Source organism: Lissotriton helveticus, chromosome 1_2, assembly GCF_964261635.1.
Source record: "Lissotriton helveticus chromosome 1_2, aLisHel1.1, whole genome shotgun sequence".
Classification (NCBI taxonomy): Eukaryota; Metazoa; Chordata; class Amphibia; order Caudata; family Salamandridae; genus Lissotriton; species Lissotriton helveticus.
In genome coordinates this window covers 108,307,247-108,325,638 of record NC_136058.1, presented here as the reverse complement: position 1 = coordinate 108,325,638, position 18,392 = coordinate 108,307,247, and the positions used below count along the sequence as shown (strand labels likewise).

The window sequence follows — 18,392 nt, the reverse complement described above, 5'->3', positions numbered from 1 at the left end:
ATCCATTGTATGAGTTAGAGCTAGCTTCAAGCTACTGTTGATAAAGAACTCCCTTTTCATAAGTTAAGTTTCATAGTAATCATATAGGAAGTGGAAAATCAAGAGCAAGTTTAAACCAAGTTTAAAAAGGCTGAACTTATAGATAGGAAGTTTGGTATGTCCTAAAACTTCAAATGTTAATTAGTTCACTTAGGCCAGCCTAGGTTCAACAATCAGTCCATGCTTTTGAGTCAACATTTGACATTTTTCAGTGCTTAGCCTGAACACATTATCGACATGCGGTTTTGATTTCATTCTTAAATTAACCTAATTTTAAAAACCTTACCATGAACCAAGAAGAGCGTTATTTCATTTGAGGAATTCTATTTCTATTTCAATTCTTTTGTCCTTTTGGTCCATCTTGCTGCTTCTGCACCCCATTCACCTTGCTGTCGTTCCATTACTTAGCATTATTAAATTGCACTTATCAATCATTCTTGCCAGGAATGCCATCGCCTACTACATTAAAGAAGTCAGAGAAGTCTGGTTTCAGCAGTCCCTCGCCTTCGCAGACCTCCTCCCTTGGAACGGCTTTCACACAACATCATCGACCTGTCATTACAGGACCCAGAGGTGAGGCTGTCATCAGGAGCCCCTCCCCAAAAGCAGGTTGATCTCTGCTTACCGTGTAGTTCTTCAGTTTTCCTTCTGTAAATTTCCCTAGTTTAGTCCTATAAAATCATACGGTTTTAACACCAGAATCACATTTTGTCTGGGCTTTGCAATTTCATGGATCAGTTCTAGTTCCCAAAATATTAAAATCAAATTAAGCATGACTTATTGTCTTGCTTTATAAAATATGACTTGCTCCCACTAATAATGTGCTATCATTATGAAAAGTTGTGTCTTGGAGAGTCTCCTCCACACAAATTAATCCACAGCATGTCCTCTGGTCTTGATCATAGCCAAACTCATACATTCCCAGCAGTAAAATATACAAGGATTTCTGTTTCACTCTATTGTTAACTAAAGCCTTTAAAATGATTTTTACTCTATTGGTAGGAGGCATAATTTAATTGTTGCTGTCTGCTTACGAAATGCCTCCTCATATTAGCCAATCCATAGATTTGCTTATCATTTTCCCGAAAGTACATTTGTCAAAGAATTGGAGCTGGGATTCTCCTGTATATGTTATTAGTGAAAATTATGTCATTTTGGAAGCATTTGAGCACTAAAGCATGCACCTTCATAATTCACAACAGGTGCTGTGTGTACTTCAAACATTTACCTTTGATGTGGAATCAGTTTTCCAAAAGTTGGACATTAGACGAAAAACTCTTGTCTTGTAAGATAGATTGTTACATTCCAATAGTTTCCTTCTAATTCTAAAAGATATCCTGAACAACTCTGCTCTAAACTGGATCTTTAATCATTTCAAACTAACTGCAGGTTTACTCCCCATAGATTAAGTTTGAGGGCACAAGGTGAAAGTCAAGCATCTTCAAAAGTACAGTAAGGGTAAATGGGGATTGTTCTAGACCTTAAGGTGTCAGCGTTCACTGCAAAGTTTGATTCATGAGAAAACTAAGCAAAACAACTTACGCTAATTGATTGGCTACTATTTACATTGTACTAATGATGTTGCAACTGCCTTATTGTCTCTTCTGTTGATTGCTATTAATTGTAACCTGGGGAAGGAAGAAGGCTATAACTAATTACATTAAGAAGATCTAGAAGATGTTTTTCAGTGTTTACTAATGTGTGCTTTGAGTTATGGCAGAACAGGCCAAAGAGTTCGAACAATAGTTTGTGCAAGTAACAACTATTGTTCTTGCTAAAGATACCTGTGTTTGCTGTCCCCGTTAGGTGTTGCGAGATACATGTTTATTCAACGAATGGTTATAACTTACTTAAAACAGACTGGGGTTTGCAAGACAGATTCTGAAGATGTCTAGATGTAAAGACATTGCTGTAAGGCATTATTATTCTTTTATATCAATTGTCACTTGTGTATTTGTACCTAAAAAAATCTGTGGCGTGGATTACATTTATTTTAAATCTTTAATTTATGTTGTGTATCACTGCATCCTCTTATTAAAAGGCCCAGAACTAGTAAATGGATTATTTGCTTACTTTATGAAATATGCAGCTGAAGACTGATCATTTTATCACTTGAGACCTGAGGTTTGTTTGTCCATGGAATTGTAGACCAAATACATGCAATCCTTTACTTTGAACATTGGTGCTATGCTTCGGTTTACAGACTGCAACATCCTGACATTCTTTGACATGACTTTGAGTTTCAGGCGTGAAGAACAGTCAGCATAAAACAAACTCACAAAAAAGTTAAAAACACGAAAGATGAGATAAAAAAACACAATAGTGAGGAGTAACATATTTTATTTTGGTGAGGGAGGAGAGTGCGCGCGTGTGTGTGTGTGCACGTAACATTTTATTTTGGTGAGGGAGGAGAGTGCGCGTGTGTGTGTGTTTGCACGTCTTGTGCGCATACAAGCCCTTTAAGCAATGCACCACTTCTCAAGTTCTGTACTCTTTTTTTTATGCAGGTTTGACTAATCTAGAAGTATCAGGAGTTTGCTTAAATTTCTCTAAGCCTTAATTTGAATAATTTGTGGCCAGTCATGAATCATTGATTATCAAGAGTACAGTCAAGGCTTTTGATTTAGAACTGCAGATTGATTTGCCCACAGAGACATATGCGTGTGTTCATTTGATCCAAGAGAGGGTAATTGATTTTGCATTGCAAAATATGTGTCACTCCTAAGTAAAGTAGAGCATAGTGTATTTTTCTCCATTTTATGTAAACCAACAATTTGTCAAAATCTGGTGAATCATGTGTTTAGTGTGTTTAATATTTATAGGGTGAGATATATATGTGTGTGTGTGTGTGTGTGTGTGTGTGTATATATATATATATATATATATATATATATATATATATATATATATATATATATATATATATACTACATAGTAAATATTGCCAAATTGTCTAGCTGGATCGAAGGTCTGATACAAAATAATGTAATGGATCTAAATAGAGTAAAATGCAGGCAATGGGGTTGCATTTCATAAAATTGGCACACACATACCAGTGCTTCATGGATCCATCTTATTTAGCTCTCCTCCCACACTGAAGTTTTCAGATCCTCTAGCAATTAAATGAACTAACCACATCTCTATCCCTTTATGTCAATGTTTGCGGTTATTTAGGCCAGTTTTATATGTTAGCTATCCAAATACACGTAGGTACTGCCAGCTAGTCACTGGCAATCCATTTAGGCATACTCTGTTGCAGTAGCAGTGAAAGAATATAGATGCTTAGTCAAATTCCTTTAGGACTACTGTGGCAACTCCCCAACATTACACCCTTCCCTTGCACTGTCTCCTCATTTGTGGGGAAAATGGGTGTCTTTACATTGCTGTATAATCTATTTTTAGGAGTATGCTATCATACTGTTTAGTAGTCTATTCTGGCACAAATGCAGGTGCATTCAATAATGCAAAGGGAAGGCATGTTTTGTATTCTTGTAAACAGTATGTATCAGGCTGCTACATTCTGATTGGGTCTGGTCAGTCAATAGCTACTGAGAAGGTTTTAGAGGAGGCTCCCTATACAAGTCATAGGAGAAGGAGTGAATAAAACTCCTTTACTGAAAATTTAATGTGTTGTTATACTAGGAGTAAGTTTGTTGTTCTTCCTGCATGTGAAGGTGCCTGTTCCTGCTTCTTCTATTCGATGACCCAAAGCAGGGCTTTTTTCTGCTGCCAGAAGCATTGAGGAAACTGCTTGATCTTAATGGGCTCATTTAACTGGCTATTGGCCATGAATATAACACTTTTAACTCTTACTTCTCCCTACGTTACTATTGCTATTACCTGCCACGTCTAGAATTTAAACTGAAGCTTCTCCTTCATCCGGTTACTACTATAAATGGTTGTATTCCTGAATCTGACTCCCTCAAAGGATCAGCTAATCAATGTTCTCGGAGGGACAGCATACTCCAAGGTAAGTATTGGCCAGGTTTGGGATAGGTTCCTCATCTGCACTCTAGCACTCTCTAATGCCACTCCTCAGTCTATTCCAACATTGGAGTGTCCCCCACTGCATCAGCTATAAAGCTACATTTCTATTACTGCATCTAAATTATTTCTGTGTGTGGGTTTACTCACACCTCCATCTCCTTGAGTTTTTTCTAATGTGGTCCAAACTTTTGTGTGGCAAAAGTATTCTGAAGCTACCTTGCTGCTGTACACCATAGTTTGTACAGATGAATAGAATGTAGATGTGCTTAATACCTTCTTTAATATTTTAGTTTTTGAAAAATAGTTTACCAGAAAATTTCGTCTGGAAGGTAGTAGTCTATCAGTTGCTTGCAGAATTCCAGAACTGAGCAGGAGGTTTTGATGTGCAGGGGCAGAGCTTTTCAGACTTCATGAGTCAAGTAGAAGACCGCCACATCTGGTTCTGCGTTCCAGCTGAGCTAAGGTGTCTGTAGGCTTGTGAAAGTTTGTCGTCTTTGAGGTACATTATGTCAATGTTGAGTAAGGCTTTGTATGTGTGTGTAAGGAGTTTGAAGAGCCCTCATTAGTGGTGCTCTCTGAGTTGTAGGGTGATGGGAGTGCGGGGTGGGAGCTTGAGGGAGAGCCTGACCACTGTGTTTTGGATGGTTTGGAATCTTTAGGTCAGTTGACTTTTGATTCCAGCATATAGTGTGTGGCCATAGTCCAGCTTGCTGGTGATGAGGGCTTGGGTGATGGTTCTGTGAGTGTTGGTGGGGAGCTATTAGAAGATCTTCGAGGGCATATTAATGTGTGTAAGCAGGAGACGAAGACGTGTTCACTTGGCCAGTCATGGTGGGTTTTGTGTTGATTACTATTCAGAAGTTCTTTGCATAGGTTGCCAGGTGGGGTGTGGGTCTGAGTTCGGCAGGCCATCAGTCCCAAAGTGAGATGTCTTTGCCTAAGATTATTACTTCCGTCATAGCTGTGTCCAGCTTGTGTCAGTTGGTTTTCATCCATCTGGTTACTTCGGTCATGTAGGTAGAGAAATTGGTCTGGGAGTTTGACGTCTGGTAGGAACATGAGAGTATGAGTTGTGTGTCATCATCATATGATATGATGTTGATTCTGTAGGCATGGATGATGCTGTTTTCATTGCTGAAGATAAACAATGGTTAGATAACTCCGTAAATAAACTTGTTTTCTCCAGAAAGCATCTGAGCATTGCCTTTTATAAAAGTGCTGGAGTTGAACTTTGTAATATTTCTTGAGGTTTGAGAGTAAATCAGACTAGCGCCCTTCATCAAACATGCAGTTTACAGGGTGGAAGAGTTAATTTGTTGAACAGTAAATGTGCATCTGTGTTTCTGCTGACCACATCAGTAAGTAGTGTATTTACAAAGCAGCCTGTTATGTTGGTGAACTAGGTAAGCATGAGAAAGATCCAAGATGAGCAAGTGTTGTTGTGATTTTTTTTTAATAACTCCTAACTGTGAACTATCCTGTTAAATGTGCCTAGGCTAGAATTCATTTTCCTAATGTTTTTCTACACCTACTTCCTTTCTCCAGTTCCAGTGGTTTGGGAGAATTCTGCTGGTCTGATAGCAATTTTTAGTTCCTGTTGAATTCTGTCCATCATCAGTGTGTCTTTTGCTTTCTAAGTGCGCAGTGTATGCCCAGACTTGGGTCGCGGGCTCACTGTGCCACTGGATACAAGCTAGCCTGGTTAATGAGGGGTAATGCCCCGAAACCGGTCCCAGGATGCTTGTTTCCGGTCCAGGGAGGACCTGCCTTGGCAGTTCAGGCTGGCTGTTCCGATGAGGCACAGGATCAAGAATGATTTGCATATGGCTGGGTCTAAACTGGGGTGTTATGGGGGGCAAAAGTACAATGGAGTTAACCCAGATCTCTTGGCAGGGGGTGAATGTTTGATTTGCTCTGCATTTCGTCCATCTTATGTGTGTCTTTTGCTTTCTCGTTTGTTGACTTTCCATGTCTTTTAGACCTGACATCCTTGATGTGGTCTTCCCCCAAACCTTTTGCCATCACTCCTGTTTGCTGAACTTGTATTTGTTGACATTAGGAATCTGTGCACTTTACCACTGCAAACTAGTGCTAAAGTGTTTGTGCACTCGCCCCAAACATGGTGAAATTGGCCTGCACCTGGTTAACACATCTAATGTACTTATAAGTCCCTCGTACATGGTACTGAGAGTCTGTAAATTAAATGCTACTAGTTGGCCCATAGCACTCATTGTGCCACCCACTAAAGTAGCCATTCTAAAACATGTCTCTGGTCTGCCATTGTATCCTGTAGTGGAGTGTAAATTGCAATTTTGACCTGGTAAAAAAACCTTTGGCGAGGCCTAAACCTTCCTTCTTAATACTTAAGTCACTCCTAGGGTAGGTCCTAAAATATCCATTGGGCAGGGTACATTCTGTTAAAAAAATAGGTCATGTGTAGGTCCTAGTAGTGAAAAATCGTACATTTGTTTTTTATTTCTGTAAGGCCTATCTCTCTCGTTGGATAACACTAGGTTCATTTATTCGATTTAATAAGTGCTAATCTTCGATTGGGAACAGCTAGGGATGTCAAGTTTGGACTCAAATGATTTGTATTTTAAAATCGTCCTTAATGATAACGTTGGATTTTAAGTGGGGGTTATGAGGCTCTCATTGCCTGCCTATTTTATGTCGCTCAGAACCCCTCAGTGAAAACATTACCCTTTAATAATTCTAAATATCATTATTGCAATATCTGCAAATTGACTTTGTCTTCAGTCAAGTGGCTAGATAAGGCCTGTTCCAACAACCAACGCATTATTTTGAGGCGTTTTTGTCCTGTTTTGTTTTTTTGCATTATATATCCCCTGCCTAGTGCCAGATAACCTCCAAAAAAAAGACATTTATAAATAGGAATTGGCTCATAAAACATTTAAAAATGCATAATTTCAGTCTGTGCCTGTTCAAAAGTTGAATGTTAGGGTGACTCAGAAATAGTTAGACCTGCTTGACTGCTATTGTGGCTTACTGTGGTTTGTGTTTATGGATATATTTTATTAATTTGCAATGATAATGTATTCCTTTCTATAATCTTACTTTATAATCTTAATTTTCAGTGCAGAACAAATGTGTGGAGTTAAGAAAAATCCCAACTTTAACTAAAAAGTAAATATCTCCCCCCCCCCTACTAGACCAACCCTTTGAAATTTCAGCACTTCGATTCACTTTCTCACACTTTCAATATCACTTGCATTTGGTTTTATGCTGGCTGTGCATATATGCATGGCGAATGCAATTGCAAATGTTTGTGCATTCCCTTGATGTTACTACTGGGTAGGTGTACACCTGTAAGTAGCCTGACCACTTCAGAACCACTTACACAATAATCTAAATACAAAACCACCTGTGTATTGTGAATACCTCAATGGAGTATATTGCTTACATGCAGCCTATGTATCCCTACATGTAAATCACTTTTTTAAATCACTTATAATTTACGCAGGTGGAAATTACAAATTATTTCCAGGTGTACGCAAGTATATTTTTTGATCAGTCTCCTCTTATATGATTCCTTTAGTAATAGACAATAGCAGGAACTGTCCCCATGACTCTTATTTTAGGTCTGGGTTTTGCGAGCTCAGCTGTCAGGCAGACATGCTGCTTATAATATAAATAGAGTGGCATTTGGGCCCACCCCTTTCAACTTTTGGCTTTCTTCCACTAACCTCTTTCAGTCATTGGCTTGAGACTTTGTCAGTCATGTCAGCCATGAGAATCACCAATTCCTCAAGTGTTTGCATTGAACTTTGTGAGGGACTGCTTTACAACTAGGGAGCCCTTAAAACAGTAAGTCTTACTTATCTCACTTTAATATGGTTACCTGCAGCATGCCTTAGCATTTAACCTTTGCCACTGCTTATCTTGAACGATTATTAAGCATAAAGTGGCCATATGTGTGTGGATTAAACCTGAAAATATGCATTGGTCCAGGAAAGATCATTTCATACGATACTATTGATTTAGTAAAGTGTTAAATATCAATTTAGTTCGATCTGTCTGCAGTGTGAGTATATTATAGAGTTTACTATCCTACAGTGTAGCTCGGTGTTTGAAGGTTTATGCCTTTTTGACCTTGCAGTGCAAGACCAACTTATGGTGTCTTGAAATCAATAATTAATGATGTACTGTTTTGTTTCCTCCAACACTATGAGGAAGTCTTACCCTTTCAGGGGGGACAGAACTTTGACAAGTCAGAAGAAGTGACTACCTTAGGGCGGAAACCTCACTTTTGTCCCATTGTTGTCAGCGTCTAAGAATGGAAGTGGCTAGACAGTTAAAATCGTTCAGTGATAGCAGAGAGAAACCATAGGTGCACATTAAGAGTTCAAGTTAAATTACTTTCATAATAAACAGTTATATAACAGCTGTTAGATTGTGAAACGGGCTCCCATTAAGTATTTTGCTGTAGCTTCAGTAACTGTTTTTGGACCTGTGCTATTAGAGTTCTGCGAGAAGTGGGCAATTTCTAATTCTAAGTTTTGCTTTTGAAAAAGTAATAGCTTCTCATGAATGGATTGTTCTGTATTTGATGACATCCGAGACCAGTACACTAGAACGTCAAAGTTGTGCCATCAACAATACACTGAGAACCTATAGAACAAATTAGAGCATAACATATGCCACTGAAGTGCAGGAAGGCCCATGCGTCTCAGGGTGCAGTTAACCAAGGGTTTGTGAATTTTATCACTCAACCATATCTTAAGTATTTAGTGAATAACAATACACCCACCGTAGCAACATTGCCAGGCTTGAGAATAGAGATTGCAGAAACAAATTAACAAGATATCATCCTTTATCCCTCTACATACCAAAGGGATGTAATTTAATTCACATCCTGCTTTAACACACTATTATTCCTCCTCTTCTGGAAAGAATCTAACAACCAATCCTTTCAAGCAACGCCTCCTTTTTGCACATCCCTTTCTGATGCAGGATTGCCTCTGAAGAGGTCAACTCTGCCCATTCACTGTCTCTGTGCCTAATCCACTCCTCTTCCAATTTCTTACCTCTCAGCCACATCCTGTTGTTTTATAGCTCAGTCCGCCCACACATATATTCACATACATAAGACAAGGATAAGCTAGCCTAAGTGAAATGCTTTTCTTGCTATTTTCATTTCAGTGTCGAATTTCTTTGTGGTCAGTGGCCATGTCTAGTGAAACCAGAACTAGTTCTTCGAAGTGCTGGTTCTTTAGCTGATACCAGAGCATAATGGACTCATTATTTTAGTGTATTTCACCTTATTGTTCAATTGTGCTACTCATTACTAAATCTTGAGGCCTCTTCACAAAGGGAATTTCAACCATAAACATATGTTTTTCGATGAAAATACCTTGTTTTTAAACTCAAGCCCAAAATTCACAAAGTGAATCCTCCCGACAGGCACTAGTTTGTTTACTACTGCCGATTTCTCAGTCATCAGTGTGGAGGAATCTTTCGTGATAAAGCCTAGTCAAGTGGTGGAAGTGAGCATTCCAATGTGTGGTTTGCCTTGGAAGTTTGGAAACACCCACAAGCAAATTCAATTCTGGGAATTCCCAAACTCCTCTCTGACCCCCTTCTATCATAGAAATAGTTAGATTTACTCAGACCAAGGAGTAGATTAACTCCTCTTCCAGGATCATTCCCTCATTAGGTGGGGATTAGAGGAAAGGCTTTCTCCACAAGAAAAATGTGTTCCTCTGGGAGGGAAAATAGGAGCTCAGAGGATTTGTCACATCACACTCCCAGTTGTATACCTAGAAACGTGCACCTAGTGCAGCTTTACATGGCTACTACTGTGAATGTTTGTGAATAGCAAAAATAAGTATATCAGCACCTGTACTTACTTACTGTACTTACTGTGTTTCAACGGGTGCAGATGTATTACATTTTTGGTGAATTGGTTCCTGTTGTCATTAATAAACTGCCTCTATCGCTCGTATGAATGGTTTAATTGAAATTTATCTCAATAGTTTTGATAAACCTGACGGTTTTTAGCTTGTCTGCTCCTTAATTCCTCTTTATGTAATGCAGAATTGGATTTAGAGAGAAACAATGGCTCCCATCAACCACAGGTAACATTAATAAGCAAGGGGGGTACTTCAGGAAAACTCTCTCACAATGGTTCTGTGTGTCAGTAATGCTAACGTAAATAGAACTATAAAAAAAAAATCTGAAAAATTATCGCTGAAAGGTGGTATTTGGGACGAGAAGATGCGGTTATCTCACAATTGTGGGAGCACCAATGGCTGGTAGAGGAGGGAGATCTGTGTGGCAGACGTAGTGCTGAGTGAAAGAAGAAAAGTTGAAGTTGTCAGTAGCAAGTAACAAGCTAGTAACTAATAATTTATTGAATAATTAACATGTTTTACAGTGGCGTCTGCTGTGAAATGGGGGTGGCGGAGCAGGACGCGGCGGGCGGTGAAAAAAATAAATAAAGATCACTTGCCTGTTCACACCGCCTGCTTCTCGTCGTCCTCAGCTCTTCCTCGCTCTCGGAAGCAGGAAGTACCCAGGCTCCACTAAGCCAATCACAACGCTGCTATTACCATGACAGCTGTGTCATGATTGGTCTGAACGCGCAGGTTCGGTACTCAGACAGAGACTGAGAGCCTGTACATGATTACCACCCAGGCTGTGCATTGCAGCCAGGTGGAGAACATACTAAGTGCACATGACTGTTTGGACGGCCCGAGAAGGCCGGCCAAACCGTCATGCACTCTTAAGGTGCATATACAACTCCTCTTCCTGCACTGTGACAGAAGCCCAGACCCGCCCTACGTTGAGAAAAATAAAATGATAATAGCAACCTGTTATTATCATTTTAATTTTCCTTTGTTGCACTGCTCAGAAACAGTGGGCCGGTGCTCCTCCGCCTTAACGGAGGAGCCGCCGCTGGACTGTCTTCCTTGGCCAGCTCTGGTCTGAATACTCATTCTGATGCTCCCATCCTCTGGACTGCACGTGAAATTATAAACTGAAAGAACGTAGAATGGATAAGCATAAACCCAAAATATCTTCTGCCATAGTAGCCGCAATTGATGCCGTCCGTTCTACAAAAAATAACCATCCGTTTTAACTTTCCAAATCTGTCCCGACATCCAGCCTATTGCATGACTAGTTGATTTTGCTATAGTATTTGCGAGGGCAAGTTTCGCATGTTTCTGTAGGGACATATTTATCTTTGGTTGTTAATTTCGTAACAGATTGTTTAAGTCTCATTTTTGCCCAGAGTCTGTGCTTGCTCTCAGTTTACAGAGCCCCACCTTTGAGCCTTTTTCAGGTACCTGTACTGTACATTCCAAGCATCGTTTCTTGTTTTAATCGGTTACTTATAGCTCACAATATTCGTGCTTGAAGTTCCTGTTGTGCCTTACAAGAAACTTTTACATTATCTTCTAACACATTTGTAATTTGCCTTATTTTATCTTTTTTCTTTATTCGCTCTCAGCTTCCACCATGGCAAGGAGATACAGTAAGAAACCTTTGACCTTTATGTAACTTAAAAGCAGTGTGGCTCATTAAACATCTATACACATGCTCATCCGTGTACATTTATGTCACCACCATACATTTTACATTCTGCATCACGTTTCTGAAAGGTGATTTGTTTAGCCGGCGTGGTCTCTGTCCCTCCCTGGATAAAATGTTGGCAGCATGCAATCCTTTCTCCAAAGAAATGCAATCAATACACGAAGCAGGAATGTGCTGGTTATTAACTTACAGTGGAATAATGTCTGACAAATGAAGTCAAGGTCAGTGCTTGGGTTAGGATAAGGAATGCAGAGAATTAACTCTTTCGGGCCGGGGTGTTTTGGTCCCCCAAGGCAGGGCTGCCTTTTCTTTATAAATGGTGCAGTGAAGTTTGCCTTGAAGCGCCTCCAGGGGAGCTATATCACTTTGGGGGTACAACCTTGTCCTGCTAATTAGTACACCCCTTTTAGAGGTATGTTTGTGCGCTCGCATTTAAAGTGGTTTTATGTACTGCAGCACTAACGAGTGTAATGTCCTGCTTGCATTGTAACATTTACACTCACGAGTAAATGAGGCCTAAATCGCCGGCTATGCTTCAGTTTTCAGGGAGACAGATAGCAGCATCACTGAACCACCAGAAAACAAAGCAAAACCAATATTTTCCAATTCCGCACAGGTTGGTGATTCTGTAGGTGAACAATAGTCTTAAAGTCAGGTATACTACATTTGTAAGTGGAATTAACTATTCATTTCCCAATCTCGGGGTAATTCTTAGTGCTAAAAGTTATTTAGAATATACTAAAGTTATTTTAGAAAATCAGTAAAGTGGTACGGGCTCATAAAATGGGTTTAATAGCAGTTCCCGAATTGTAATTTGGAAAGGTTGTGTTGTGGGCCTCCCTTCCAAATTGTTATTCGAATCTCTCATTATCAATGATTTGCAAACAGATTTCCAGTCGCAAAACATTGATAAGTTACCAAGTACCAAGTCTGGTTGGTGACTCATTGGAAAAAGGGAAAGGTCCCTTTTGGACCCTTTGCCCTCTGAGAATTGGGGGTGGGGGGCAGCACTAGGGGGAGGAGGCAGTACACTCACTGAAGATTTTGTTTAAATGAAAACATTTTTTTAATATGCTCCAGTATTTTTTAAGGCGATCACGCGCTTTAAAAAAAAAAATAACATGTTTGAAAAGCAATCGCACAGGTAGTGGTCACTAACCCTTTTAGGCCACCATCCTTTTGCTAATCTAAACCTGCCTACTTAAAATTTATGAGGCAGGTTGGTCTTCAACCCACTCCGTTTCACCATTCGCGCACCAACCTAATATTACATAGCCCGTTTGTGAAAAGATGCCAGTCACAAAAAGAGGAGTCACAATTTGCGACCACTCTTGAACTTCTCTTTTCTCCTCGGAAATACCAGGGATGCTCTCTTTCATCCTGTTTTTAAACAGCATGCCTACCTCTGAATTCAAGATGGTCAGGTAACCATGGTATAACCTCCATGGATTATGCAACACTATGTTGTGGTGGTTAATATCGGTCTATAATAATATCAAACTAATTACCTCACATACCACTAAATCTTACCCCCTCAACCGTAACTTATTAAGAGATGTATGGCCCGATGTAGGTAAAATAGATTTACCGATTTTTAATTACCGAATCATACCGATTCGGTAATAAAAAATCGGTAAATCTAAGGGGTGGAGATGTAGGAACATCCAGATGTTCCTTTTACCGAATCGGTAAATATCTGTATTTACCGATTCGGTAAATACCGACCGGTAATGCCCCATTCATTCCTATGGGCTTTGAAGCCCATAGGAATGAATGGGGCATTACCGGTCGGTATTTACCGAATCGGTAAACACAGATTTTGCCATGGGTGCAGGGGGTGTCACTTTGACACCCTCTAGCACCCCCAAAAAAGATTCGGGGGCCATGTGGCAGGCATACCTGCCCTAAGGGCAGGTCTGCCTGTCATATGGCACAGGTGTGCAAGCACACATGTGCATGCACACCTGAATCGGTATTTTACCATCAAATATATTTGATGGTAAAATACAGAATCGGTAAGGGTTGTGGGACTCAGAAGAGTCCCACCTACATATCAAAAATACCGAATAGGTATGAATACCGATTCGGTATTTTACAGATTCGGTAAATTTACCGATCGGTAAATTTACCGAATCTGTAAAATAATGGGCCCTACATACCAATTCTCATTTACCGGTCGGTAACGGCCGAAAATACCGATTTTCGGCCGTTACCGACCGACCTACATCTAGCCCGTAGTGATTAGGTAGATGCAGCGGATGCAATTTAATTGACATGCTCCGTAATACTTGCACTATAGCAAGAGAATACCTCTTCATAATATACATCAGATTATAAAGAATTTTTGGCTGTTTTCCTTAAACATTGATTTTTTAAACATTTTTTTCTTCTTTACTTGTATGTGTGTGTTACCTTATTGTGTTCATTTGTAGTGAAAAATATGATAACATGATTAAAAACTCATAGCAATGTGTATACAAACATGCAAATAAAATTAATAAAGAGAAAAATAACATTTTTTTATATATATATACATACATATAGCATTACGGGAATGCTGAATATACACTAGTTCCCTCTTTAATCATTCTTCATCTAATTTGTTTAAATGTGGGTTTTCTTCTACTTGCAAAGTTTCCTCTTTGTGAACTCATGTCTCTTCTGAAAGATATCTCTGTAGGGTGGGCCAGAAAGAGTGAGCCATTTCCCTATGAATAACTGGAACAAATTGATATTGGCCCCATGCACAAAGATTTTGCTGTGGCATTCTGTTCCTCATTTCTTGAGTTGGCCAGGACCACTGCAAGAGCAAATCAAATACGCTCATATCGGGAAAGGTTGTAATTCTACCTCACCTGGGTTCAGATTTCTGCATAGGTCAATCAGTGACTTCTCTTATACCTACCTTGAACTTCATGCATCCTGTTTAATTTGCGATTTGCCCTCTGATAATAGTGAAACAGCTTAAGATAAACCAACTTAATGCACCATCCTACAATATATAAAGAGCAATGGAGAGCTGGGGTAGAGCACAAGATATCCACCTATATGAAGAAAAGTAGTCAGAGATTCATTATTACCAGGGGCAAATGCTTTCTTTTATCTAAACTCGAAAAGCAGATGTTGAAGACCCATCAGAAAAGTTGTATATTTTTCCGTCTGATTAAACTGTTTTAAAATGTATTCTCATAATTTATAATAAAAGCAAGTAAAGAAAGAAATGCAGATTGACTGAAATATCTAAATGCCTGACCTGGTAATTATTTTTACTTTTCTTTCTGTAGCGAGTCCACATTCAACGCCCTCAACACTTCATTTTCCAACGTCGCCGATCATTCAGCAGCCTGGGCCATACTTCTCACATCCAGCAATCCGCTATCACCCTCAGGAGACCCTGAAAGAGTTTGTCCAACTTGTCTGCCCGGATGCTGGTCAGCAGGCTGGACAGGTGGGGTTTCTAAACGTAAGGAGAACGTTTTATTGAGCTTTTTAATGTGTCAAAGTACCTGTTAATTACTATTTCAGCATTTATTTGCATTTAAAAGTAACATTTCTCACATACTTATGCCTGCTTAAATGGCTTGTGTAGCTGGCCAGAGCACTGCAGACATTGCAGCACATTTATTGTAAAGATTCTTCTGCTGTCAAATTGTTTGCATTTTCATTGTGTTTTTAGGTTAAGTTAATGTGAGTTGTGGAAGATTAATTAAGTAATTTAATGTTCTATTGATATATTTGCCCTCATTCGACTAAGTATGTATACCCTGTTTGGTAAGAGTCAGTGAGCATCCTGGAGACATTCTATCTTGATTGTGCTCTCATTTTTATAAGATTCTTTTCTTTGCCCATTTCCATTCAATCCCCTATGATCGGACCATTGCTATAGGCCCTCTCATCTGTACCCTCTTGTTTAGTCAGGATCCAACCACTGACAGTCACCCACTTCATGAATGACACAAGTTAGTAAGCTCACTTTTCCATCATGTAGTGATGTGCATCCCACTGTTGATTTTTTGACTATTTTCACTAGATTAAAATCGCCTAGCCCCTTTAGGGGTCTGTGTGTATATTTCACAGTAAGCTTCGAATGACTTCACTACATATAGGTACTTTTGACTTCTATCCTGCAGGAGGCCAGAAGAAAGTTAGTGAATAATCCATTTTAATGAGAGGAAACTAGTTATCTTCAAGGAAGGTAGCAACTAAACAAACGTGATTATCTGTCTTTGATTGTAGCTTTCTCACACCAAAAGGTTTTGGGTGGCTTGCCATGTATGTATTGTGCACTGTGTCTTTAAACTCCACAAACAATACTGTGCAGGCGACCAGTTCGTAGCTTATTGGGTCAGGCTCCTTCAGCTGAAACAGTTACAATAGAAGGAAAGTGCGCTGATCAAACAATTGTAAAACAATTGTTAACTGTCATATGAGGGAAGAGAGTACTGTTTTTCTTTAATACCCACATTATAGACTGAGCTTCCTCCACTCATTGAACTGGTACCGATTGTGGGTGTGGCAGGGGTGCAAGACTGAAAAGAACCGTTTCTAAGAAGACAGCATGAATCATTAATGAACTTAAATTAGTGAATTGGGTTAAACCAAATACATTCATTCAAAGTGTGTGAACCGAGGGATAGTTTCACCGCCTTTTGTTTGATGGTGCAGAAAAACAGAGTAACAGTACGAGTTCGGATAGACATGCTGTTGTGACGTATTGATAGGCCTCTGTTTTTTAAATGTGATCACTGCTTCCCTGGTATGTTTGTTCAGGATGCATCCCTTGCTGGTCCAGTTGCATGCACTTTGACCACTTTCTTGACAGTGCATTCCTAGCTTCATGGAAATTACTTCCATTGTACAAGCGCATGATATAAATGTTCTTATCAGACGTTACATAATGTTTGGTGCACTGGCTTATGGACTACATAAGTTCCACATCATTTTTATTCAGAGTGAAGGTAAGAAGAAGTCCAGAAAGGAATAGTTAGCCCTTGAACACTAAAAGCCAGTAATATCCTACTTTCTTCAAATTGGTACTCATGATGAGAACTTGAATGTTACAGATCAGGCCACCCATGCCTTTCCGTTTGTGACCCATCAAAATATGTGTCTATGATATGTGTCCGGTGTCAGTAGGCGTTGCTTGCTGAAGGATTTCCTATATCTCTTCAGACTTTTTGACCTGACAAAGACTCTAGAGTGACTGCTTTCAACTATCACATCACAATTTTATCCTCTCTTTGTTGTGTTGTAACCATGGCCCCAGATTCTGTGAAACACTATGCACCCCAAGGTTTATTATATTTGGGAATGCTGAGTTGTTTATCACATTCAGACTTGGATTAATTGTATAAAACTGGTTCAGGGGCCTCAACATATTTCCTAGCACATTTGTGCTATAAATATGAGTCTTGACAGGAAAGCGTTATTCAAAAAGAGTCTATAAAATTAAAAGTATTGCATGTTTCACAGGGGATTCATAGTCCCTGGTGCTTGTTCAGCCCTATGCAAAACTTCCTTGAGTGTAAGTGGTCACATTTATACTTCATTTTTATCTTATCTTGACGCAAAGTGTTATATTTATGCATTTCCATTTTCATTTCAAGGTAACTGCACATGTATATTCAACATTGCTCTCTTTAGTTTTTTAATCATAACCATAATATTTTTTTATACAGTTTTTATTGTTTTCAGTGAACTATTAAAACGTTTATCGACTTGTTTACCTAAATTATGCGACAAATCAGTATGATGCAGACTGTCAGAAAAAGACTAAAAATGTTAATTCCTCCCAAGAGCCTTTTGGTCCCAACTCGCATGTGGGCACCATGGCAGCATCATAGACCTGAATATGTCAGGTCTATCACGTGTGGTGTTTGTGTGTACCATCCTTCTCCATCTATCCTCAGCTACACCCAACCACCCTAGCAGTCTAAAATAACAATACCAATTATACTATCAATAATAATAATATCCATTGTAATTATCCTCATTATTATTACTGTTAGAATTATCTTAGGCATGCAAAGAGTGTTTTTTCTCCCACAATCGTGTTTAAAGAATACGGATCTATTGATATTTACACAAGCAGGAGATCATACAGCTGTGTAAAATCCACTCAGTGACTGGATTTTCTGCATTCGTAAGGAAAGAAGGGATGGGGAAATTTTATATAATGAGATACGGCCCAAAGCGATGATATTGTTGGGAATCCGTTCAAAGTTGGGGCGTTTCAGCTGTGGATTGCCTTATTGTGCAACACTGCGCTTGTGTTTATTTTCCACATTTGTTTTTACTTTCTTGGCATGGGTCTGCAGTGCAATTGATCACATGCCATAGCTTAAGGTGAGATTAGGAGTATTGTGTAATGTAAATCTCAGCAAACATTGCATAATACATTGGACCCTTACTAGCATTTTTTTATTTTGCACTAGAGTGTAAGCTTTTCCCCTCTCTCAAATGACTGAAAAACTGTGATATCCTTCTCAGTCCACAAACAGCACACTCCAGTCACAAACTGTATTCAGCACGGCGTATCAGCTGACGCATTTGTAGAAATTGTATTTTGCTCAGCATAGTTGTTTTGGCGACTTGTGGTAATTTCTTTGCAAGCATGAGACAGCTGATAAAAATCAAGTAGGTGACTACTGCAGGCTACTCCCTTCACATGACCGTGTCCTCCTTGGAGGTCACAGTGAAAGTCCAGAATATGGTCTGTGTTGCCCAGTGGGCAGCCACCTCTAATCCACATGAGGTGGACTAGCTGCATTAAAAGTAGACTTGGAAATCTACGATTTTTATAGATTAGGAAT

At 39.3% G+C, this 18,392-nt stretch overlaps 1 protein-coding gene across 7 annotated transcripts in view; it reads left to right on the top strand.

Moving 5' to 3' along the window:
- NFIA (nuclear factor I A) overlaps nt 1-18,392 on the top strand; it is a 453,578-nt gene that overhangs the window by 346,582 nt on the left and 88,604 nt on the right. For 2 of the 7 annotated variants that reach the window (XM_078669665.1, XM_078669714.1), the window contains exons 7-9: nt 484-612; nt 11,498-11,521; nt 14,865-15,043. In XM_078669665.1, the coding sequence (XP_078525791.1) occupies nt 484-612; nt 11,498-11,521; nt 14,865-15,043 (332 nt within the window). The remainder of the gene's footprint in view (nt 1-483; nt 613-11,497; nt 11,522-14,864; nt 15,044-18,392) is intronic. The other 5 variants (XM_078669682.1, XM_078669719.1, XM_078669672.1 and 2 more) reach the window with 4 other exon arrangements.